A 22,650-nucleotide genomic window follows, 5' to 3' on the forward strand; every position below is an offset into this window, starting at 1 on the left:
TGGCATCTCGGGTCCTTTGCTGAACTGTGCTTCCTCCGAAAGAGAAAAAAAAGGCTTCCCTTAGTGCAGCGAGGCCCCGAGAGGCTCTTGCCTCCTTTGTCAGCCTTGTTGAACCCTCGTCTTGGCCCTGCAGTGATTGATGCTGTGCAGCTCCATGGTGAGCGGTCGGTTAGAAGAGCTCTCTGTGCTCCCCAGCCTTTTCTCCGCAATGTCTGCGCTACCTCAGCAGCATTGAGCGATTGCTGATGTTTCCCCACCGAGATGCAAGAAGCTTATCAGCCGTGGCTGTGCTCTGAGCAACAATGTTTGTGCTCAGCACCAGAGCTGGGTGCTTGGCGTACGGAGCGTCTTCAAATATGCATGTTATTTTTTTTCTCCTTCCTATTTTGGGGTCTGGAAATGGGATTTTGCTGAAACACTAACGATCTTGTTCTTCTTTGTAATAACAAGCATTTCTTCTGCATGTCCTGCTTGGTAACTTCATTTTGGGGGGCTGAGCGCTGCGTGGTAGGTGCGAGCACACAGGGCAGAGTGGCCGGTGTGGTGTCTCTGAGTGCTTTTGAAACTGGATGATTACCTAAAGGTTTCCCCCCCTCCCCAGCCCCCGCTTTCCTCAAGAAAGTAAGAAACCATTTTGAATCCCCATGGGAGCAGGAGTGTTTCAGAGGAAGAAAGACTTGATAAAATCAAGTATTTGATGTTGAAGTAAACAAACCTGTATTGTTCATCCAGAACTGGAGTTTTGACTACAAACAGGAGAAATTCCTGGCAAAGCCCTGTGGCAGGCGTCAAGTGCTTGGGAGTCAGCGGCTGTTTCCTAGACCACTTTTGATGTCTGTATAAGTAATTTGCTGTCCATTTGGACCAGTTTGGGGCAAGGTAATAACTAATTTTGGCTGATCTGCATGTCCTGCATCCCCAGGTGCTGCCACTTGCTTTGGCACACCAGCATGGGGCTGGGAAGGAAATTTTCCTCTCCATTTGGGCTTCAGGGAAGGACACTTTTAGGTGGACTTAATAAGGCCCTTCTTATCTTTCAGCTCAGGCAGTTGAATGGTGAGGTTTAGGGAGCAGGGGTCTTTTCTTAGACCAAGCTCTATTTAGAAGTAAGTTGATAAGCCCTTCACACAAATAGCCAAAAGCAGCCCTGTCTTTGCAGCTTGTCAAACATCTCCCCTTTTCACTAGTTTTAGAACAGGCATCAGAGATGCTTTGATAAATAGATTTGAAAATTTTACCATAACTTCTGCAGATCTCTTTATCCTGCACTTACAAAGAATTCAAACCCCCGTGCCCCAGATCCTGAGCTCCTCCAGCATTTCCCCTAGGAGTGATGGTTTAGGGATTTGAGAGGTCTCTGCTCTCTCCAAACTCTGTTCTTGTGCTGGCTGCTGTGAGCAGAGTGTGTTCATTCCCTGTTTACTTGCATTTTGCCGTGTGTAAAACTGAAGCCTTGGCTCAAAATGGAGTCGAGAGACAATTCTGCTGCTTGCTTTTTCCAGCAAGTGTTGGAGTTGGAGCCATGTGGTGTGATTTAAGAAGCTGTGTAGCTTCTGTTAGGTGAGGAATATCCTGACTGAGCTGTGCTTTGGGAGGGTAGGAAATGCTTGGATTTTTAGTGGGGCAGTGTTAGCAGAGCCATATCTTTTTGATGTGCTTTGGGCTGTTCCTGCCACCTCCTTTCTCTTGCAGACACTGCCTGGACCACCCCTCTTCCCATTCTGTCTCAGGGACTTACTGCATGAGGTATAAGGAGCTTTAAGCAGTTAGTACCGTGCCTGATTCCTCCTCCCTTGTTCTTTTTCTGTAGCTGGTCAGCGAGAAGGTCGGAGGGGCCGAAGGGACCAAGCTAGATGATGACTTCAAGGAAATGGAAAAGGTGAGTAGGGAACAAGAGAAATCTCTAAAATCACCTATATAACTCCTCTGTGACCTTGCTGAAGCCCTGAGCTGATCTTCACTGCTGCTGGGTCATCTTGTCTTTCCTACAGAAAGTGGACCTGACCAGCAAGGCGGTTACAGAAGTATTGACCAGAACAATAGAGTACCTCCAGCCGAACCCAGGTGAGTGCCTGGACTTCTCCTCTCCCCTTCCCTCTGCCCCCCACTTTTCTAGGGAAAGAGGCAGAGGGGGCAAAGAGGCATCAGAGAGAACTTTTTTGGCCCCGAGATACTGGTACCAGCCCACGTTTGAGATCAGGCACGCTGCCTCCCTTGACCAGAGGTGTGCTGGGCCATGTTGTACATGTGGCCGTCCTGTGGCCTCGCTGGCTGAGCTAGCGGGGTCTGGCCCCTGGGTCGCCGGTGCTTTGCGACTCAGGTGAAGATCCTGATACCCCTCTTTCCCCATGCTGTGTTTCTGGGCTGTAAGGCACTGCTGTTGCTGTTGAACAGTAAAAGAACTGACACATCTTTCACCTTGGATCCAGAGAGGCCCCGAAGGGGACCTTTTTTTCCTGGGGTGTCCAGAAAAAGTGGCGTCTCTGGGCTGGGAAGGGGTGGCTGGCTTTGTAGGCATTGCCTCTGGAGCCTGCTGTCCTGCATGCTTCTAGCCAGCTCGTTCAGAGAGCACTCCAGGGACTATGGGAGGGCTGGGGAAACTCCTTTGGCCTTCACTAGTGAACTGTGGGGAACTATTTTTGCTTGCTGTCTTGGAAAAGAAACTTCTCTATTCGTAGCAAATGATATTTCTGGTAGATGAAGACAATAGGGCTTCTTGGCTTTGGGTGTAGCTTTAAACAAAAAAAAAGTTGGCAGTGGCCAGCAGCTGCTGGCAAGTCCAAGTAATTGCAAACACGGCTGTGGCTGTTTCTGTGCCAGCTTCCAGAGCCAAGCTAACCATGCTCAACACGATGTCGAAGATCCGCGGGCAGGTGAAGAACCCCGGCTACCCGCAGTCGGAAGGGCTGCTGGGGGAGAGCATGATCCGATACGGCAAGGAGCTGGGCGAGGACTCCAACTTCGGTGAGTGTCCCATCAGGCCAGCTCCCCCTAGGAGCGTGCAGATGAGATGGCGAAGGCTGCTGCCAAATTTCCAAGCTGTTACTCTAAATTCTGGAAGGGCTGTGTGACCCTTTGCATCACCTAACAGTACTGGGGGGTCTTAAAAGAGGTTCGAAGGCTTCCACCCAGGGCAGCAGGGAAGGGGTGAGCAGAGCCCAAGTGTCCTGGATCCCAATCCGTGGCATTATGTGCAAAGCCACCTCTTAATGCTTTCTTATTAAACACTGAGATAAATTTGCACATAGGAAAAAATGCTTCCTTGCTTCTAAGCTGAACAGCGGTGACGTGGAAACTAGACTGAGCGAGATTCGGAGTTTTATGGTGCAGTTTCCAGCTAGACCTCTGCTATAGGGAGGCTGTAGCCAAGAAATCTTTTTGCGTGGCAATTTCTCATAACCACGTGTGACTTGCAGGGAGGAGGGGGGTGAAGCTTTTCAGTGACATCAATTTTAATCCACTAAAACATCAGCCTGTGCACGTGACAGACCTGGTACAGTGCACAGCTGTCTGATGGCTTCCAGCGCAGGGAGGAGCCTTCTTGCCTCAGGAAAACTAAAAAGCTCTGGCTACTTTGTGGGAGTGACGAAGGATTCTCTCTGGCCTACTCGAAGCCCTGCATCTCTCTTGGCTTGCAGGAACTGGAGCTGTTACAGAGAGCAAGGGGGAAGGAAGCTTTTAGAAGAACACACCAAACCTGATTTCCTTGAAGCCTCTCTTTAAAGGAACACTTAACTTGATAAATTTCTATGTTAGTACTGCATCCCTCCCTAGGACAGGTTATCTAGAGTACCACAATTGAAATAACTCTTCTTATATGTTTATTTTTCCAGCTGGACAGTAGAGTGATGTTTTCACTTTACCCTCTATTTCACTTGTGTATTCTCCTGTGCTAATGTAGTGCTGAAACGGTTGGTTTGTCAAAGCTGCACAGGAATAATTTAATCTATAAATGGTTTTCACTGGAATAAAAAGCCAAGACTAAATATGCTTTGCTGCAAGTCTGTCTGGCTTAACTGTCATTGTGGCAGGAGAAGCTAAATAGGTTTCAAAAAGCAACTTTAAGCTCTCTAATTCAGAGGGGAGGAGAAGGGATAAGGTTGGCCTGGTAGAGGTTAGTGTCTAAAATGAATAAAAGGCACTGCAGGTTTGCTGCCAGCATCTGGGGAAACTTGAAAAAGTTGGTCAGAGCACTCTGGGCTTAGAATTGTCTGAACAAAAGGATAGCCAGGCTGGATCAGACCAAATGCACTTCTGCCCCGGGCTTCTCTTGCCAGCCGTGGCCAAGGAGCAGAGCGAGGTTAAAGCACTGCATGGCCAATTAACAGCTCAGCGACTCCCTGAGCTAACAGGGAGCTTAAAAATAGTGCTTTTAAAAGTATTTTTACCTTTTCCTTCCTCTGTGTAGTTGGTAGAGATTGTTCCTGTTTTTCAGAGGAAAAAAGTGAAGCATGTTAGTGAAGTGTCTTGTGTGGAGTCAGTACCAAGAGGCAATTGCCTGCTCTCACGCCGGGCACTGCTCGCTCCATGCCAGGCTTGGAGATTTGCTCCAGATAGAAATGTGGGGGTGTTGGATGGGGGACAGAGCTTGCACACGCTCAGTGTCTTGGCAGAATGGCTCTGCATGCAGCCGCCACAGACTTCGGCTCTGTTTAACTGGCTGGCCCCTTCTCCCTTCTCCCTTTCTCTTCCCTTCCTTTTCTCACTCGAAGGCGATGCGCTTCTTGATGCTGGTGAATCTATGAAGCGGTTGGCTGAAGTGAAGGACTCGCTGGATATTGAAGTCAAACAAAATTTTATTGATCCCCTCCAGAATCTGTGTGACAAAGACCTGAAAGAGATCCAGGTAAACACCTCGATGTTTTTCTCTCCTCCTCACCTCTTTCATTCCTGGCCTCTTCTGGCTATTAGTGCATGTAACTGCTTGCTCTGTCGTGGTGGGAACCAAGGACTCGCATAAGTATCGGGTCTGTTGCCCTGCACCATGCGTGCTTTGTCTCTCCAGATTCACTAGTATTTCCTCCCTGCTCAGCACCGCTGCTGCTACTGCGCAGCTCATGAGGCTGGATGCAGGTTTGAATGGTTCTTCATTTACAGTGTTTTATGGAAGCTGCCGTGGGAGTACGTCCCAACATGGGTTCTGGGCTTGCTAAATTTGGTTCTTTGTGCTGTGAGCTCTCAGCCGTGTTACATTTGGGCTGCCTGGCATTAAATTTCACAGTGTTCTTTACAGCTGTTGACTCTATTTTGTTAGTAGCCTGGATCCTGTAACACAACTTTCAAGCTATGAGCAAGCTTCCCTCTAGGTCTCTTACACAGCATCTCAAGAAGGCCCTTTGGTGTCTCGCTGGGGAGACATGGAGCTTGGTAGCTCCCATGTGCTACCGCAGAGACAAGTCCATGCAAAGCACGGCCAGGCTTTGTAATGAGATCCATCCAAACATCTAATTCACAAGGCAGCTCTCTCGAGTGAATTTTCGCTTACAGTGGTGTCCTAGATAAAACAACTGCCAACTACTGTTTCAGTACTTATCTGTACTCCAATTCTGCAGGCTGCCATAGAGCTAATTTAAACTGCCCTGCCCTAAGCAGTCAGGGGATGCAGTGCCCAGAGCCTGCATCCCAATTCCTGATCTCCAGAGATCCCCATTGCTCCCGGGGAGCTGAAAGTAGCAGGCCAGCTCTTCATCCTCCCGAAAGGCTTGCATGGGGAACAGACCCAGGCTGTTCCCGACAGTGTTTTCCTCCAGCTCTCAGCTGGAAGGGGGTGAAATTACATCATCATGCCAATTTGTTGAGGGTTGTTTCTTAGTAAAAGGCCCCCATAGTCACAGCAGTAATCCTTGCCAAACTGAGTTCGGACAGTCCGCTCCCCTCTGTTGCCGCACAGCAGCCCTGCCGTGCTGCTCTCCATCACAACCTGGAGCCTCTCCGCAGTCTGAACAAAGGTGGGAACCACAGAAGCGTGCGCTCTGAGGTCAGGTTTCTGAAATGAATGAACTTGGCCTGTAACTAGAGCTGCCTTCCCAGCATAAGAGCTTGGCTGCTCCCAGTCTCTGGCTTTTCCTTCTTTTCCTTTACTGTTCATAACCATCCTCTTCCCAGCACCATCTCAAGAAGCTGGAAGGCAGACGCTTGGACTTTGACTACAAGAAGAAGCGACAGGGCAAAATCCCCGATGAGGAACTTCGACAGGCCATGGAGAAATTTGAAGAGTCCAAGGAAGTAGCGGAGACCAGTATGCACAACCTCCTAGAAACTGACGTGAGTGCCTGGGGGGAGCGCCGGCTCCTCTGTCCCGGGCTGAGAGCTGCTGGGTGGGTTGCATGTTTCTATGTACATGAGGGTGGGATCTCTTGAGGGACGCAGAAGTCAGACACTGATTTCCACTCTCATTTTTGCAAGTGTGGTTTTGCTCTCTGAATACCCAGATCTGAGTGCCCAGCACGTGGCTTGACAGGCCTGTTATTCTTTCTGTAGCCCCTCTTCCTGATCCAGCTCTTGGCCAGAGGAGAGGCTGTGGCTTGTACCAAAACAGGTCTCTTCTCAGTCAGTGTGCTGGTGGGAGTGAGTTTGGGCAGGTAGTGCAGCTTACTTGGGAAGGATTTGAACAGCTAGCGAAGCCCAGAGAGTGGTAGGAGGTGTCTTCTGTCCTGCTGAGTCTCAGCCAGTGCCTGACCTCTAGTGCCTGAAATCCCAAACCTTCTCCTCATCTCCCTGGGGAGGCTGCCCTTCGTACGTGTTCCCCAGTATAGTCTCAGCCCCCATACGCAATGTAGGGGTCTCTTGTCACCTGGGAAGAGCAATTCATCCCACCTTGGTGTGATTCTCTCAGATTGAGCAGGTGAGCCAGCTCTCAGCCTTGGTGGACGCCCAGCTGGACTACCACAGGCAGGCAGTGCAGATCCTGGACGAGCTTGCGGAAAAACTCAAACGCAGGTGAGTCTCAGGGTGCTGTAGGCACTCTCAGTTTTCACAGCCACAAGCTCTCCCTGTGATACTTGTCTGTAAATACCTGACCATCCCTCTAAATCTATCTCCTGGCATGAAAGCCGCTTCTTGCAAATACTAGAGCTTCAATCCAAACTTCCTCCAGGTTGGAGGGAGCGATGCCAGCTGCACAACCTGCTTTCAGTGACAGGCACAGTCTGACATCTGAAACGAAGCCTCTGTGCTTGCCCCGTGGGCAGCTGGTCTCTGCTGGGCTGAGCCCTGCCTGAATTGGGGTGTGCAGCTCCCAGGGAGGCTGGATTTGAATTTGGCAGGGGTGGAGAAGAAGGGTGAAATCCCCTTCATGCCAGAGCTCCCAGCTCCTTGCACTGTGGGCATTGAGCATGGGAGCGTCCCCCAAGAAGTGCCTTTTGGCCAGACCCAGGATCGAGTCAAAAGTTGCGTCGTGATGTTGGAGCAGACGGCTCAAGTGTCACGAGCTGGACATGCCTGTCATCCTGTGTCACCTGGAACTGCCTAGCCTAGAGTCTTTGTGCCATTAGCTTCCGTTGTGGTTAAGGAGGGTACCCGGACACGGTTGTGGCCCAGAAAGGTCTGTGACAAGGGCTCCTTGTTGCTCTGAAGACCAGAAGGTGAATGCAATGTGGTGGGGATGACATGGTGGCCACAGGCCAGTGGAAGAGCACCTACATCGCCTCCTTAAAGGCAGGCATCTCTGAGCCCTCTGCCAGAACCCTTGTTTTCCAGCAAGCCCTACTCTCGCTTCTGTCTACACGGCGGTCTCCTGGTAGACCCTGCCGCAGATGTGGCACCGCCGCATGTGCTCGGGGGTTTTCAGCCACGTGAATTGGTGAAAGGCAGATGGATGTCTGGCACACAGGAGCAGGGAGAGCCGTGGAGCTGCCTGGTCTTGCTGCTTTCCCTGCCCCTCCTCAAGTGCCTGACCTCCGCAGCGGCCCCGGGGAGCGTGCAGTTGCTGCCGAAGTGCCAGGAAACACAGAGGTGCTGTTGAAATACTGAGCGAGCTGGTTCACATGACTGCTGTGACTTGCACAGTCATTTTTCCTGCTGCTCTGTCTCACCTGAGCAAGCATCTCCCCAAACCCTGGCCAAGGAAGGAGAGGTCGTTTCGTTGCATCCGGGGCTTCCCTGCGGAGCCAGGGATGTGCCTTCCTCAGCCTGGCACAGGGTGGCTTGGACAGAGCCAGGGCAGCCTCTCTGCTTCTTGGGGCGATTTGGCGATGCTGCCCTGCTGTTCTTTCCTCGTAAGAAGAAACTGCTGAGTGGATCCTGTGTCTGGTTTGAATTAAGAAGAGCTGGGGAGGATCCTGCCAAGTGTGAGTTTTCAGACTGCAGCACGAGTGTCCTCTGCTGGCCTGAATTGCCTCGGACACCTCCGCAGCAAAGCCTGGGGCATGTGGCCCTCTCTAAGGGCCAGGTCCCAAACCCCGGGCAAGATCCATCTTCAAAATGCCCCAGCACAGAGGGTTGTGCAGATTCTTGTCTACAAACCGGTTTTTTCCCCTGCATAGCCACCGAGAAGAATAAACATGTTGATCGCATCGTATTCTGTTTCATATTTCAGTTGATCCACATTTCTTTTCCTTCTTTCAGAATGAGGGAGGCCTCCTCGCGTCCCAAGCGGGAATACAAGCCCAAACCCAGGGAGACGTACGACTTTGGAGACACTGACCAATCTAATGGGGGCTTCTCTTGTAATCCTACCCCCAAAGTCTCAGGTAAAGTTGTCCCATGTGTGTACGTACACAGGTGCCTCTGGAGCAGCCTCCTGGGGATGGAGGGGAACTACTCTGCCTGGAAATGATGTTTCTGGTGTGCTGGATGTGCCTGCGCGAGCTGGTGGCTCTGAAAAATGTCAGAAATGCCTCTAGACTCGAGCTGTTTTCTCTTGGGGCCCAGCAGCCTTCGTTATATTGGCTTTGGGGACACCCCAGCGGGGTCTCCAGCCCCGGGCCACTTGCCTGTAGTGCCCAGTCAGTGCCAGCAGTGGCAGACAGGAAAAATGAAGCATCTCTTGCTCCCTCCCCGTCTTCCATCACGCTGCATTCGTCCCTCCCTGGTCCCGGCGAGGCAGGCGGGTTTCTAACACGGCATGTGGCCCACCCTGTTTCTCCTAACAGATCCTCCCTTTGGGCCCTGCCTTTCCCTCTTTCCAGTTCACGTTGTTTTTAAGCATGTCTCTTTTTGTTTGGAAGCAGCTTCCTCCTCTTTCCGATCCGACAAGCCGTCCCGGGCCTCCGTCAGGAGTATCCGTGAGTTTCCTCCCTCCGCACTGCATGATGTGTGACCATCTCTCCCCATCCCTCCTCGCTCCTCCTTCTGTGACGCTGCTGCTTGGAGCCGCTAATACCTCCATGCTGAGCCTGGCCAGCAAAACAGCTAAGCTAAGCTGAGCTAAGCCTCGAGCTAAGCCCCAAATTAAAACAGCCACGCTATAATGGTATTTACCACCCCAAAGCTGAGGCCTTTGCTCACCCGGAGGAGTTGTAGCAGCTATCATCACACAGGCCCTGTGTGAGGCCACAGGGATCAGATGCTTTTCCACGAGGTATCAGACATCTCGAGGATTACCCCGTTCTCATTACAAGCACCCAGCCTGGATCTCTCCCACTCCTGCTCGTGCTGCCCTCCCCGTATCCCACTGCTGAAGGCTGGAGGGAGCAGGTAGAGCCTCAGCACGCTGAGCGGGTTTTGTGATCCCAGCTGGGCAGCGAGGAGCCTCGAATGAGTTGTGACCATGGGGTCTGCAGGTCAGCGTTCCTGCTGAAGGGACCCAAAGGCGTCTCTTTGGAGTCCCGTTGGGGTCCCCAGGCCAGGCTGGGTCTGTGGCTCAGAGCCGTCATGGTGGGCAAAGCTCGTGGTGGTGCAGCAAGGGGGCAGGAGGACTCGAGGAGCCCGGTGTAGGGGAACTGCTGTGGTGGTGGGACCAGCTTGGTATTTTGGGAAGTCGTCTCCAAACCATGAACCTGCTTGGCTGCCGCTTTTGGTGTTTTCCGAGTTCTCTTCTAATGCTGGGTCCTTTCTTGCTGTGGATGTTCAGCAGACCAGATGTGCTGGCTGCCATTCGTGCCGGTCCCCCCTGCCCTGGTTGGAAATGCTCTAGCACAGAGGGAGGGGATCGGGGGCCCTGCAGACTCTGGTGGTCTGTATCAGCTCAGTCCCTTTTCAGTGGGATCCCTACGGCTGCAAAGCTGAGTGCCTGCCCATCCCAAAACATTAGTGCATAGACAGAGCAAGCAGCAGCTTTCCCTGCTACAAAAAAATCCCCTTTGCATTCGAAAGGTCTGATGCTTAAATCACGGCGCTGATATGTGGGAAGGAGACTTTGGTTTTCTCCCCATTTTTTGGTGGGGCCTCACGTGCAACACCAAGCTGCTAATTGATTTGAAGCCCTGTGCCCAGGGAGGCAGTCGCAGTCCTCTCCCTCCCATTGCCCTCAGGCTTGGGGTGACCCCTCTAAAGGGACCCCTGGGGTCCTCCTCCACCACGTCCTGATGTCTAACCCCGTTGTTGACTAACTGATGAACTGCATGACAGCTTCTCTCGTCTCTGGAGGAATAATGTGGCTTTTCTAATCTAGTTTAGGTTGGAGTTTAGCTTAGAGCAGGGGAAGTCCAGGCAGGAACAGGCAGCACGGGTTGCTGGAGGTGGAAGTCTGCTTTGGGAGAAGCTCACGAAGGATGTGGTTGCAGCAAGAAAGCGGAGGAACCAGTGAGCTAAAAGCCAGCGAGGAGTTTAAACTGAGTTAATGCTTTACCATTGTGGGGGCAAAGTGAAGGGCCAGCTTCTCCCGGGCCGGGTTGTGAAACCAGTTGTGCAAGCCCCAGCTCTGGCAGAGCCGACGATCCCACGCGGTGTCCGGATCCGGCATCCGCCAGCACAAGTGGCAGGAATCCCCGGCATCGGCAGAGCCAGGGACTTGAGGAAGGGGGTGTGCAGGGGGTCCGGCTCACCTCTCTCCCCCCTTCCTCTCCCCGCAGCCCCCCTGGACCAGCCCTGCTGCAAGGCTCTCTACGACTTCGAACCCGAAAACGATGGCGAGCTGGGCTTCAAGGAAGGCGACATCATCACCCTGACCAACCAGATCGACGAAAACTGGTACGAGGGCATGATCAACGGCCAGTCGGGCTTCTTCCCCCTCAACTACGTGGAAGTGCTGGTTCCGCTACCTCAGTGAAACGGCATCGCTCCCGTCCCCCCTCCGCTCGCACGGGGCCGAGCCTCCATTCCACCTCCATCCTGACACTGGCCCTCTCCGGCGGCGGGGCCGTTATCTCTGCGTCACCTCGGGGTGAGATTGCCACCAGGGAACAAGCCAGAAGGGTCAAACGACCCCCCCACCCCCCGTGAATTTCATTATTTTGATTTTTTTTTTTTTTTTTTTTTTTTCCCCTGGTGCTTGAACTTCGGTACTTTGCGCGCCCTGCCAGGTCCCCCCCGGCTGTACGATTGTCGCAGGCCTCTCCCTGTCCAGTTTTTATCTTTCCTTTGGGTCAAGCATCCGGATAAGCCAGGTGGGAGAGCCGGGATGCATCCTTTCGCGCTGAGCATCAGCACGGGGAGACACATGGCCTGGGGGCGGGGGGCAAAGCAGCCCCCAGCCTCACCGAGGGGCAACCCCTTCGCCCCCCACCCCCTTGAACACTACCCGTCTCCCTGCAGATGCCCAGCCTCCCTACAGCCCAACACCGATGCAGGACCCCGGCTCTCCCCGCTCCTGGGGGCTCAGGGGAGGGATGCCATGGCACAGCAACAACACTACGACACCCATCAAACACTAAGCCAGCCCCGCGGCGCGGGTGCTGAGCCCTGCCTGGGGCTCTGTGCCCTCCCTCCCCACCCTGGAGGGACAGAACAGGGATGTCCCCTGCCTGCTGTTACCCCTCTGCCCTCTCCCCACAGAGCTTGACTCCAAAAGGGGTGGCTGCTCCCTTCTGCCCTTGATTTTAATTATTTTAAGCCAGGTTGCTTCTGGACCCTGGGCTTTTCCTACTACAAACTCTACCGAGTCCATCAGAGCTGGGGGATAATTTGGGGGGGGTGAAGAATTGGGCCACAGCCCGGGGTCTACCCACCGTGGGGCAGAGCAGGCTCCTCTCCCTCGAAGGTTCTGCACTTACTGTCCCCGGGGAGCCGTCGGCACCCCGTGCCGCAGGACCGGGGCTCGCGGCTGCGGGGTTGGAGCTCGGCTGATCCTCACGTGCCTTTCCTGCGCCCCCCACCTCTCTCCCACACTGACCCTCTTTTGGGGGGAAGGGGGGGGCAGCGTGCCCCTCTGCCACCGGCTTTGGTGGGAAAAGGTATCGTAACATCTCAGCACCGCTTCTGCCGCTCCTTAGCCCCGAACCTCCCCGCGCGTTCCTTATCATGGGGGTCAGGATGGGGCCCGGCAGCGCTCACACCATCTCTCACTTGACTCCGTGGTTTTCCTTGCTAGAAAAGTGGTCTCTTTCCCCCTCTCCCATCCTCGGCCTTGGCCGGACTCCGGCATTTCTCCTCTTCGGCTAGCACCGTCCCTGCCTGGCCGGGGGGGCCGAGCCCCAGCTCTGCACTGGGCCCGTGCTGCAGCACATCCCTGTCCCTGCTGCTCCCGGCTCCTGTTACAGTTACACAGCCCCGTTTTAATGATTTTAACCGTGCATGTCGATGTATGTCCGATCCCCTGCTGCGCCGTGCTCCGAGCAGGCTGACCGGTGACCCCGGTCCCAGATGCTGGTGGCACGGGGCAGTTCACCTTCGCTCCCAGCAGCGCAGGGAGCCCAAGGGACCGGTGTCCTCGGGGCCCTCGCCTCTGTCCCCTGCCTGGTGGGGACCGGGGTCACGTCTCGGGAATGCTGGTTCCCGCTCAGGTGGATTGAAATGCGTTTTGTCAGCTGGGACAACTTGCTAGACCTTTTTTTGTAATGGTTTCTCCTGGTTTTTAGGGGAAAAAAAGACGACCCACAAATCTCGACTTGTATCTCTGAATGAAAGTATTAAATGTTTTCTTCTTTCTAACACCTGCGTCCTCTGTGAGTGCGAGACTGGGCTCCGGGGGGGGCCACGGCGGGATGGAGGAGCAGCCCTGGATGAACGGCCCCCCGGTTCAGCCCCCAACTCCAGGCAGCAGGATGGTGACTGCAGCCCACGAGGCCACCGGCACCGTCCCTCACCGCAGCGCCGGCAAGATGTCCCCAAGCCAGCGGAGCCGAACGCTGGCCGCCTCTCAGGAACTGCTCTTTTAATCAACTACCACTTCCACAAACAACTTACAGCCGAGACTCCCACCACCACCACCACCCTCCCCTCCACCGCTGCCCCGGGGCCGGCACAACCACGGGACACCCGGGCGGCCGCTCCGGAGCAGGGCAGGAGCCGGCGGGGTCCCGGGACCCCTCGGATGAGCTCCCTGGAGCAGCGGGCGATGCGGTGTCCCCGCAGCGCTGCCCCGCGCCGGGTCTGGATGAGCCCCTTGGGCTTGGGGGGGCTGCTGAGCCGAGCCCTGGCTGCTGGGAAGGCACCTGGTCTGAGTCGAAGGGGGGGGCTCCCGGCCCCTCAGCTGCTGAGTTTGAGGAGGCTGTAGATCTGCTCCAGGATGTGGGTGAAGCTCTGGTCTTTGGGGGTGCGGGAGGCCAGGGAGCCCTGAGACGGGGACGCAGCCCAGTTAATTAAAACGGTGAGGTGGTGGGAGCTGATGCCCTGGCTAATGCCCCCTCCCCACCCAGCTTAGCGGAGGAAGCCCCCTCCTCACCTTCAGCTTGTCCAGGTACGTCTGATCCTGACTCCACAGCTCCTGAAACTTCACCAGGTCGGGGGCTCCCTTATAAAACTCCACCAGCAGCGTCTGGGGTGGGGGGAGAGAGGGGCTGCAGGCACCGGGGCTGCCCCGGGGTCAGGCACGGAGCCCCCCACCCCTGCGGCACCGAGACCTCAGCAGCACGGTGGGGATGGAGAAGAGATTGTCACCGTCACCGGGACCGACGGCGGGACGGGGACGGGTGGCGGAGGCCCAGCCAGCCCCCGGTGGGGTCAGGGAGTCGTCCTTGCTGGGGTGGATGGGGTTTTTGGGGCCCCCACCCCAGGCTCACCATCTCCTGCAGGACATCGTTGGTGAGGAAGCCGTCCTGGATGTAGGCCACCTCCACGTCCATGGGGATGCCGTAGTCGTTGGGCCGTTGCTGGAGGATGGGGGAGCACGGGGGGGGGTCACTCCACAGCACTGGGGCCACCCCCATCCCAAATAACCCCCCCATGAGGCCGGTGACCACTTACCTCTGGCGGCGGCATCACCCAGAAGGGCGCAATTTTGGACTCCACGCCGGGGTTACCGTGATAGTAGGGTCCTGGGTGGGGAGGAGAGAAACGGGGCTGACACGGGGGGGGGGGGGGTGACAGCAGCCCCCAGCACCCCCGGGACCGCGGGGAGCGGGTGCGTACCGCAGATGAGGGCCAGGCAGGGCTGGAAGCCGTTGCCGCTACCCTGCAGCTTGAGCTGATAATCCATCTGCGCATCGATGTCGTGCAGCGAGGGCAGCGCGGGGCCGAAGGGGTGGCTGTGGTACCAACCCACCAGTGACAGCCCCCGCAAGAACAAGCTCTGGCAGATCTGGGACAGGCAGACACCGTGGGTCCGGGTCCTCCGGGACCCCCAGGAGCCCCCCACCCCATCCCTGGGGGTGGTTTACCTCCTCTTCCACAGCACCGGCGGCCTCGGCATCACCCAGGCGGGTCCGGCACGGGAAGGCTCGCAGCACCGTCAGCACTGGGGGGGAACACACACACGGGTGGGTGGGTGTCTGCCCCCCCCCCCCCCCCCCCCCCGCCGGCGCCACCCTGCTACCTACACTGTGTATTGGTGTCCCACCGCCCACCCAGGTAGCCCACCACTTCGCTCCGCGTCAGGTGGCTGTGGAAATCCTAAAGGAAAAAGTTAAAATCAACCGTTCGGCCCCAAAATGACACCGGGGACACCCCCCCTCCCCGCGGCTGTCCCCAGCGCCATCAGAAATGTCCCAGCCTGTCCCGGGGAGGGGACACACCAGGAGCAGGAGGACGTTGCTGGAAATGGCCACGTTGAAGGGCTGGAACTTGTTGATGGCGGCAAAGGACGTCACCTCCACCAGGGTCTGGGGGTTCCTGGAAGAGCCGCAGCCCCGCTGCCACAACCGCCCCCGGCCCCTCCGGCACCCGTGGAGCCGCCGGTGGCACCCATGGGACCCGGGTCCCCGTCACACCCTACCTGGCCGAGTCGCGGGTGCCCAGGGTGCAGTAGCGGACAGGCACCCGGGGTTTGCTCTCCAGCCTTTTCCCCGGGGGGCCGTGATCTGCGAAGCACAACGGCCCCGTCACCGCTGCCGGGCTGCCCAGGGTCCCTCGGGACCCCCCATTGTGCCACCTTACCCGTCCCCGCCGGCTCTGCCAGGTTCTTGCACTGCTGCTTCTTGCTCCTCTCCTCTGGTTTTTTGGGAGCCGTCGGCTCCGGCACGGGCGCCCGACCCTCCCTCGTCACCTCCTCTTCTTCATCCTCAGGCATCTCCTCCTCCTCACCCTCGCTGGCCAAGCTCTGCCGGCAGCACAAGGCTGGCACCCATCCCAACACCCACGCTGCGGGGTCCCAGATTTGGGGCGAGGGGGTCCCGACCCACCTCCTCAGCCGGCGGCGCGTTGGGCTGGTGCTTGCGCAGCCAAGCGGCTTTGTACTGGTCCAGCTTCTGGCCCTTGTAGCGGACGGACGCCCACCCGCACCCCGACTTCTTGGCGGGGTTCACCAGCCGCTTGCAGTGGGTGGCCCAGGCGCTGGGCGAGTTGAAGACCTGTCCCGTCTCCTGCCAGGTGATGGTCCCGTCCGCCCCCAGGTCCCCCACGAATTTTTTGCCCTGAGGAGTTAAGGGGTGAGCCGGGGAGGTACCCAGCGGTCCCCCCCGTCCCCCCATCCCTGTCCCTTGTCCTCGTCCCGCGTCCCCGCGTCGCCCCGGCTCACCAGGTAGTAGATGGAGAGGACGCCGCGGGCCGGCTCGAGGAGCCCGTCGCGGAGAAGGACGCGGAGGGTGATGCCGCGGCGGGTGAGCACGGCCCCCCGGGTGCCCCCCGCCGCCTTCGTCCCGCTCCCGGTCTCCGGCTCGGCCTCCGCTTCGTCCAGTCCCGGCTCCAGCTCGTCCTCGTCCTCCTCCAGGCACTCGTCCCCGCCGGGGGAGGCGGCCGCCAGCGCTGCGGGATGGGACACGCCACGTGGGGTCCTCCCTGGGGGCAGCACCCGTGGGTGTCTGTCCCCGTGTCCCCCCCACCCTGTGGATGGGGATACTGGGACAGGGATGCACAGGGACATGGGGACAGGAAGGTGTGGGCATGGGGACGTGGGGACACGCGGGGACACAGGAAAAGGGGACACAAGGACATGGAGGGGACGGACAGAGGGACAGGAGGACTCGGGGACAGGGGGATGGGGGACACTGGGGGGGAGATGCGGGGGTGTGAGGAGACAGGGACATGATGACAGAGTAGGGGACATGGGGACACGGGGACGAGAGGACACGGGGACACGGGGACATGGGGACGAGGGGACACGGCTGGGAGACACGGGGACGAGGGGACACGGGGACATGGGGACACAGCTGGGAGACATGGGGATGAGGGGACATGGGGACACGGCTGGGAGACACGGGGATGAGGGGACACGGGGACGAGGGGACACGGGGACGAGGGGACACGGCTGTCCTGGCCCAGCAGGTCCCCAGAGGCTGGTCCAAACCCAGAGGCGTGCTGGCGGGGGGGGGGGGGGGGGGGGGGGAGAACGAGCACGGCCCCACCCCCGCCCCACGCGTGACCCGGGCTGTCCCCACGGCGGGGGTGCCCGCCCGTGTTGCAGGCGTGCACCGAGGGTCCCGCGTGTCCGTGCACTTGCGTGTGCGTGAGCATGCGCAGGTACACACGTGTGTGCACGGGGGGGGGGGGGGCGTGGTGTGCGCGCAGGTGCATGCGTGGGTGCGCGCGCGTGGGTGCGCGCCCCCCCCCCCAGTGTGTGTGTGCGCGCGAGCTGGGCGGGGGCGCCGGGGGGGGGGGGGGAGCGCGCGTGGGCGCGTGGCCCCAAGCCGGGGCGCGCGTGTCCGTGCCCGGGGCGCGCGTGCGAGCGGCGCGCGCCCGCCGGTGTACCTGCCATTGCTCCGCTCCCGCCGCTCCCCGCCGCTCCCCGCCTCCCCCGGTGCGCGCGGCGGCGCCACGTGATGGGGCGGCCCCGCGCGCTCCGCCCCCCCCCCCCCCGGGGGTGTGTGTGTGTGCGGGGGGGGGGAACAACACCGGCACCGGCACCGGGGGGGGACACGGGGACAGAGACCCGCACCGGGGCCCTGACCTCCCGCCCCGCACCGGCTCCGCGCCGTGGCCGTGGCCACCCGCCCGCTGCCCTTCGCCCCGGGGCGGGGCTGCCCGGTGGCCGTAGTCCGGGAGGGGCCGGCCCGGTCCGGTCCGGTCCGGCGGTACCGGCGGTTCCTGCAGCGGCGGCGGGGCGGGGATGGCCCAACCGGTGCCACCACCCCGGCGGGACCGAGCCCGGTGCCGGTCGCGGCACAGCTACGAGGGCTTCGTGGAGAAACGGGGGCCGCGGGACCAGGTGGGACCCGGGACCGAGCCCCGGTATCCACCGACACCCCCGGGGACTGACCTCCCCCCCCACCCCCCCCGGTCCCCTCCGCCGCCCGGGGCCGCGCCGGTGCGTCCCCCCCGGGGCCGGTTCCCGGTGGCGGAGCCGAGTCCCGTCCCGTTCCCGCAGGGCTACCGGAGGGTCTGGGCCGGGCTGCGGGGGCTCACGCTCGCCTTCTACGGGGGACCCCGGGACTGCGAGGTACGGGAGCGGGGGGGCCTCCGGGTAGGACCCCCCCGGGACCGGGACCCCCGGGTGGGCTGTCCGGACTGGGACCCTTGAGATTTCCCCCAGTTTGGGACCCCCCCGTGGGATCCCCCGAGGCTGGAGACACCCACTGGGTGGGCACCCCCGGATGGGACCCCCGTGTCTAGGACCCCCCCCCCCCCCAGGGTGGGACCCACAGGCTGGGACCCCCTGGGGCTGGGACCCTGGGATTGGGACCCCCCCCTCCAAACTGGGACCCCAGAGACACACCTGGACCAGGACCCCCCCTCAGGGTGGGCTCCCCCGGGATGGGACCCCCAAGGTGGGACCCCTGGGACCTTTGGGTGACACTGGGGTGGGGGGGCACCCCAGGCTGGGACCCACCCTGGAGGTGAGGGTGGGAGCCCAGCCTGGGGCAGGGGGACGGGGGGGTGGGCTGAGACCTGGCGCACTCGTGTCCGTGGTGGCGGCCGACGGGGGGGCCCACGCTCGGGTGCCCCCAGCCCCTGGAGATGCTGGACCTGGGCGAGCTGGTGGCCGTGCGGGCCGAGGGTGGGGGGCTCGTCCTCAGGCTGAGGGGACAGGAGGTGACAATGAAGGTGAGGGGCACCCCACGGGGAAGGGGGGGGGCACTGAGGGCACCTGGGGGGCATTGGGGGTACGTGGGGGGGGGGGGCTGGGGGCAGAGGGTAGATGAGGGACATAGAGGGCACCAGGCAGGGCAGAGAGGGGGTCTGGGGGGGACCCGGTGTCCTTGGTGGGGTGTTGGGGGACAGAGGGGGCTGGGGACGTGGTGGGGGGCACAACAGGCAGGACTGGAGGGCAGGATTTGGGGGTACAGAGGGGACAGGATTTGAGTGGGGGGACGTGGGGGCACTGGGGACTGGATTTGAGGGGACAGGATTTGGGGAGTGGGGGGATGTGGGGGGCACTGGGGGCTGGATTTGAGGGGACAGGATTTGCGGAGTGGGGGGACTGGGGGGCACTGGGGGCTGGATTTGGGGGGACAGGACAGGATTTGGGGAGTGGGGGGACATGGGGGCACTGGGGGCTGGATTTGGGGGGACAGGACAGGATTTGGGGAGTGGGGGGACGTGGGGGCACTGGGGGCTGGATTTGAGGGGACAGGACAGGATTTGGGGAGTGGGGGGACATGGGGGCACTGGGGGCTGGATTTGGGGGGACAGGACAGGATTTGGGGAGTGGGGGGACGTGGGGGCACTGGGGGCTGGATTTGGGGGTACAGGGGATTCAGAAGCAGGGGGACCGGGTTATGGGATGCGGGGGGCAGGCTTAGGGGGACGCGGAGCCTTTGGGGGGGGCACAAGGGACAGGGTATGGGGACGCAGAGGGTGCAGGGGACAGGCCACCCTCACGTCCGTCCGTCCTCCCGTCCGTCCGTCCGTCCCGGCAGGCGGAGAGCTGGGAGGCGCAGGAGATGTGGCGGGGATTCATCCTGACCATGGCGGAGGTGGGCACCGGCCCCTCGGGGGGTCCCACAGGGGGTCCTGGTGACAGTGACCCCTCCATGCCCCCCACTCCCCCCCCCCCCCAGATGAAGGTGCCCACCGACCTGGCGCTGCTGCCCGGCCACCTCTTCCAGCTCTCGGAGGCCCTGCGTGAGGAGCGGGACCGCAGGGCCACCCCCGGGTCCCCCGTCACCCCCGGGTCCCCCGCCACCCCCAGCCCCCCCGAGCCACCCCTGTCCCTGTAAGTCGGGTGGGTGGGGGGCCGTGGGGCTGAGCGGGGGGGATCTCCATCCTCACTGGGAACCAGCACGGCTTGGGTGGCACAACTGGGGGTGGCTTGACGTGGCTGGGGGGGGGTGGGGGTGTCCCCAGGGTGCCCAGCTGCTTTTTTGAGGTGACTCGCCCGGAGGCCGAGCGGCTGCTGGAGCGGAGCGCGGATGGGGGGAACATGGTGCTGCGCCCCGGGGGGCACGGCCGGGGTGTCTCCGTCACCACGCGCCAGGAGGTGAACGGGTGAGCGGGGGGGCGCGGGTGGGAGACGGGCGTGGGTGGCATCACGGCGCAGGTCCCCATGCGAGGGGTGTCCCCCCAGGGCGAGGGTCCCCGTGGGGTGTGGGTGCCCATGTTGAGGGGGGGCCCTGGCTTATGGGTCCCTGCGCGAGGGGTGGTCCCAGGGTGCGGGTCCCTGTATTGAGGGGTGCCCCCCCCCCCCCCCAGGGCAAGAGTCCCTATGGAAGGGGTGGCCCCAGGGTGAGGGTCCCCATGGGGTGTGGGGTCCCTATGCGAGGGGTGTCCCCCTGCGAGGGGTGGCAGCCCCCGCTGACGCAGCCCCCCCCCACGGCAGCACGGTGCAGGTGAAGCACTACAAGGTGAACCGCGTGGACCAGGGCTACGTCGTCGACGTGGACACGCCGGTGAGTGACGTGGGACAGAGCTGGGCTGGCCCTGGGGACAGGGATGACACCCCCCCACCCCACCCCGGGCACCCACCTGAGCCCCTGGGACAGGCCCCGCAAGGGCTGGGACCCTCGGACTGGGATTCAAGGGGCTGGGACCCCCAGTGAATAGGACACTTAGGGCTCGGGACCCCCAAGGACTGACACCCAAGGGACTGGCGCCCATGGGGTCTGACAACCCCGAGGCTGGGTACCCCAGGGCCTGGGACCCCCAAGGAGATGTGACACCCCCCCCCCCCGGCCAAGGCAAGGAGCCCTGGGAACTGGAATAGCCAAGGCTGGAACCAAGGGGCTGGGATCCCCAAAGGGCTGAGACCCAAGGGACTGGGACCCCCCAAGGCTGGGATCCCTGGGAACTGGGATCCCCAAGGGACTGGGATCCTCTAAGGGCTGGGACACCCAAGCATCTGGACGCCCCAAGGCTAGGATCCCTGGGAACTGGGATCCCCAAGGGACTGGGATCCCTAAGAGACTGGGACACCCCAAAGGGCTGGAACCCAAGGGACTGGGACCCCCCAAGGGACTGGGACCCCCCAAGGCTGGGATCCCTGGGAACTGGGATCCCCAAGGGACTGGGATCCCTAAGAGACTGGGACACCCCAAAGGGCTGGAACCCAAGGGACTGGGACCCCCCAAGGCTGGGATCCCTGGGAACGGGGATCCCCAAGGGACTGGGATCCCTAAGAGACTGGGACACCCCAAAGGGCTGGAACCCAAGGGACTGGGACCCCCCAAGGCTGGGATCCCTGGGAACTGGGATCCCCAAGGGACTGGGATCCCAGGGACTGGGATCCCAATAGGACAGGGACCCCCAAAGGGCTGGGACCCAAAGGACTGGTACCCCTAAGAGACTGGAACACCCCAAAGGGCTAGGACCCCCCCCCCAGGGCCCAAGAGTGGTGGGCAGGGAATGGGGGACTACGGGGGGGACACCCATGGGGGGTCCCCAAGTGACACCGCATCCGTCCCCCACCAAGCATCGCTGCTCCTCGCTGGCCGAAGTGGTGCAGTATTTCGTGGAGAGCAGCAAGGGCAGCCTGCAGCCCCTGCACCGGGAGTACAGCCCGCGGCTCGGTGGGCACGGGGGTGCTGTGGGGGCTCAGCGGGGTCTGGGGGGGTCTTGCAGGCCGGTGTTGGGGGTGGTGGGAGCAGTTATGGGTGGCTGGAGTGGTGGAGGGCATCTGGTGGGGGGTCTTTGGGGTGCTTGGGGGATTGCTGGAGAGTTGCATGAGTGGTGGGGTGACTTGGGGTGCTGCAGGATGGTGTTGGGGGGGGGCAGAGCTGCTGGGGTGTCACAGGCTGGCACTGGACGTCTGGGGGGGGTTGGGGGATGTCAGGGGTAGGCAGAGGGTCCGTGACGTCACTCCGCTCCAGAGTTCGTGCAAAGGGATGGTGAGAACAGGGAGGAGACCCAGGGGGTGTGTGAGGACCCCCCCCCGGCCACCCCCACGCCCCAGCCCAGTGGCCTCAGGGCACTGAAGCCATTCCTAAGCCCCCACCACCCTGCGCTGCAGCCCCCGGGGGGGGGGCTGGAGGACCCCCCCTATTTGGGGCCATCGCGGAGGAGCAGACCTACATGAACGAGCAGGGTGAAGCCAGTTGGGCTTGGGGAAACTGAGGCAGGGAGGGGGCACCCCCATACTGACCCCTGTCCTTCGCTATAGGTGAGCGAGACCCCCAGAGCTCAGCACCCCATCCTGCCCCCCGCCGAGCCCTGCAGCCACCCCACAACCATGGTGAGGGGGGGCCCGGATGCCTGGGTCCCACTGCTGGGAGGGGGGGGGGGGGGGGAGCATGGGGGGGTGCCAGGATCTGGACATCTGGGTCCTGTCACTGGCTCTGGGGGGCAATGGGGACAAGTGGTGGAGCAGAGTGGTTCCTCTGGGGTCACTGACTGGTGGGGGGGCCCAAAGGGAGGGGGCCCAGATGCCTGGGTCCTCTGCCAGGCACTCACCCCCGCTCCCCCCCCCATGGCACAGGCATGGCAGAGGAGCTTGCCAAGAAGCTGCAGCTGCGCCGAGCTCTCACCGGGGACTGATGGGTGCCAGCGTGGCGGGGGGGGGGCAGCCCGGCTGTCCCCCAGTTTGTGCCAGGAACCAGCTGGGACAGCGGTGCCCCCCCCCTTCCCTGGGCAAAGCTGCCCCTAGTCCCCTCTGGCCCAGGCACCCCCCCCAGGACTGGGGTGGCACTGGGGGGGGGGATGCAGGCAGCACAGCCTGGGTGGGGGCAGCAATGGACCCCCAACCCATATATTTGGGGAGCATCACCCCAGGCACCATCCCCAATAAAGACACTGCCCCACTCAGCCCCGTCCCAGCTCCTTGCACCACGGGGGTGGCACCGGGACCTGTGTTGTCCCTGTCCCCCCCCCAAAAAAAACCCCTTCACCTTGGGCTGGTGCCACCCAGCGCCCCGTGTCCCAGCCACAGCT

The 22,650-nt window shown here is 60.7% G+C and overlaps 3 protein-coding genes across 6 annotated transcripts in view; 2 read left to right on the forward strand and 1 right to left on the reverse strand.

Annotated features, from left to right (window-relative positions):
* Nucleotides 1-12,969, forward strand: part of SH3GL1 (SH3 domain containing GRB2 like 1, endophilin A2) — a 30,583-nt gene extending 17,614 nt beyond the window's left edge. Inside the window, exons 2-10 of one of the 2 annotated variants that reach the window (XM_052801078.1) lie at nt 1,811-1,879; nt 1,992-2,064; nt 2,821-2,964; nt 4,713-4,846; nt 6,106-6,264; nt 6,836-6,939; nt 8,566-8,690; nt 9,171-9,224; nt 10,953-12,969. In XM_052801078.1, the coding sequence (XP_052657038.1) occupies nt 1,811-1,879; nt 1,992-2,064; nt 2,821-2,964; nt 4,713-4,846; nt 6,106-6,264; nt 6,836-6,939; nt 8,566-8,690; nt 9,171-9,224; nt 10,953-11,149 (1,059 nt within the window). In that variant the 3' untranslated portion in view covers nt 11,150-12,969. The remainder of the gene's footprint in view (nt 1-1,810; nt 1,880-1,991; nt 2,065-2,820; nt 2,965-4,712; nt 4,847-6,105; nt 6,265-6,835; nt 6,940-8,565; nt 8,691-9,170; nt 9,225-10,952) is intronic. The other variant, XM_052801079.1, reaches the window with a different exon arrangement.
* Nucleotides 12,970-13,172: 203 nt separating this feature from the next.
* Nucleotides 13,173-17,167, reverse strand: MPND (MPN domain containing). The gene is given in 13 exon segments (XM_052801077.1): nt 13,173-13,593; nt 13,703-13,795; nt 14,040-14,129; nt 14,224-14,294; nt 14,389-14,557; nt 14,637-14,713; nt 14,796-14,868; nt 14,991-15,087; nt 15,191-15,275; nt 15,352-15,523; nt 15,525-15,827; nt 15,932-16,158; nt 17,101-17,167. Coding segments are annotated over 13 exon segments (1,551 nt in total). The 5' UTR covers nt 17,108-17,167; the 3' UTR covers nt 13,173-13,506.
* A 177-nt stretch (nt 17,168-17,344) lies between these two features.
* On the forward strand, nt 17,345-22,578 carry STAP2 (signal transducing adaptor family member 2). 3 transcript variants are annotated; one of them, XM_052802196.1, is made up of 10 exons: nt 17,345-17,557; nt 17,717-17,788; nt 18,298-18,393; nt 19,209-19,265; nt 19,350-19,504; nt 19,636-19,776; nt 20,108-20,177; nt 21,197-21,293; nt 21,884-21,955; nt 22,199-22,578. In XM_052802196.1, exons 1-10 carry the CDS (start codon nt 17,459-17,461, stop codon nt 22,255-22,257), a joined length of 918 nt encoding a protein of 305 aa, XP_052658156.1. In that variant the 5' UTR covers nt 17,345-17,458; the 3' UTR covers nt 22,258-22,578. The 3 variants fall into 3 exon arrangements, with proteins under 3 accessions (XP_052658156.1, XP_052658157.1, XP_052658158.1); XM_052802197.1 differs by having other exon boundaries at nt 19,350-19,444; XM_052802198.1 differs by lacking the exon at nt 21,884-21,955.
* The last annotated feature ends 72 nt before the right edge of the window (nt 22,579-22,650 follow it).

The sequence above is a fragment of the Harpia harpyja genome, chromosome 11 (assembly GCF_026419915.1).
Source record: "Harpia harpyja isolate bHarHar1 chromosome 11, bHarHar1 primary haplotype, whole genome shotgun sequence".
Classification (NCBI taxonomy): domain Eukaryota; kingdom Metazoa; phylum Chordata; class Aves; order Accipitriformes; family Accipitridae; genus Harpia; species Harpia harpyja.

Excerpts from the sequence above, each read along its gene's own strand:
- STAP2 (XM_052802196.1), top strand. The coding sequence starts at position 17,459 with ATGGCCCAACCGGTGCCACCACCCCGGCGGGACCGAGCCCGGTGCCGG. Across the intron at positions 18,394-19,208 it reads GACAGGAGGTGACAATGAAG|GCGGAGAGCTGGGAGGCGCA; the intron begins GTGAGGGGCACC and ends CCGTCCCGGCAG. Across the intron at positions 19,266-19,349 it reads TCATCCTGACCATGGCGGAG|ATGAAGGTGCCCACCGACCT; the intron begins GTGGGCACCGGC and ends CCCCCCCCCCAG.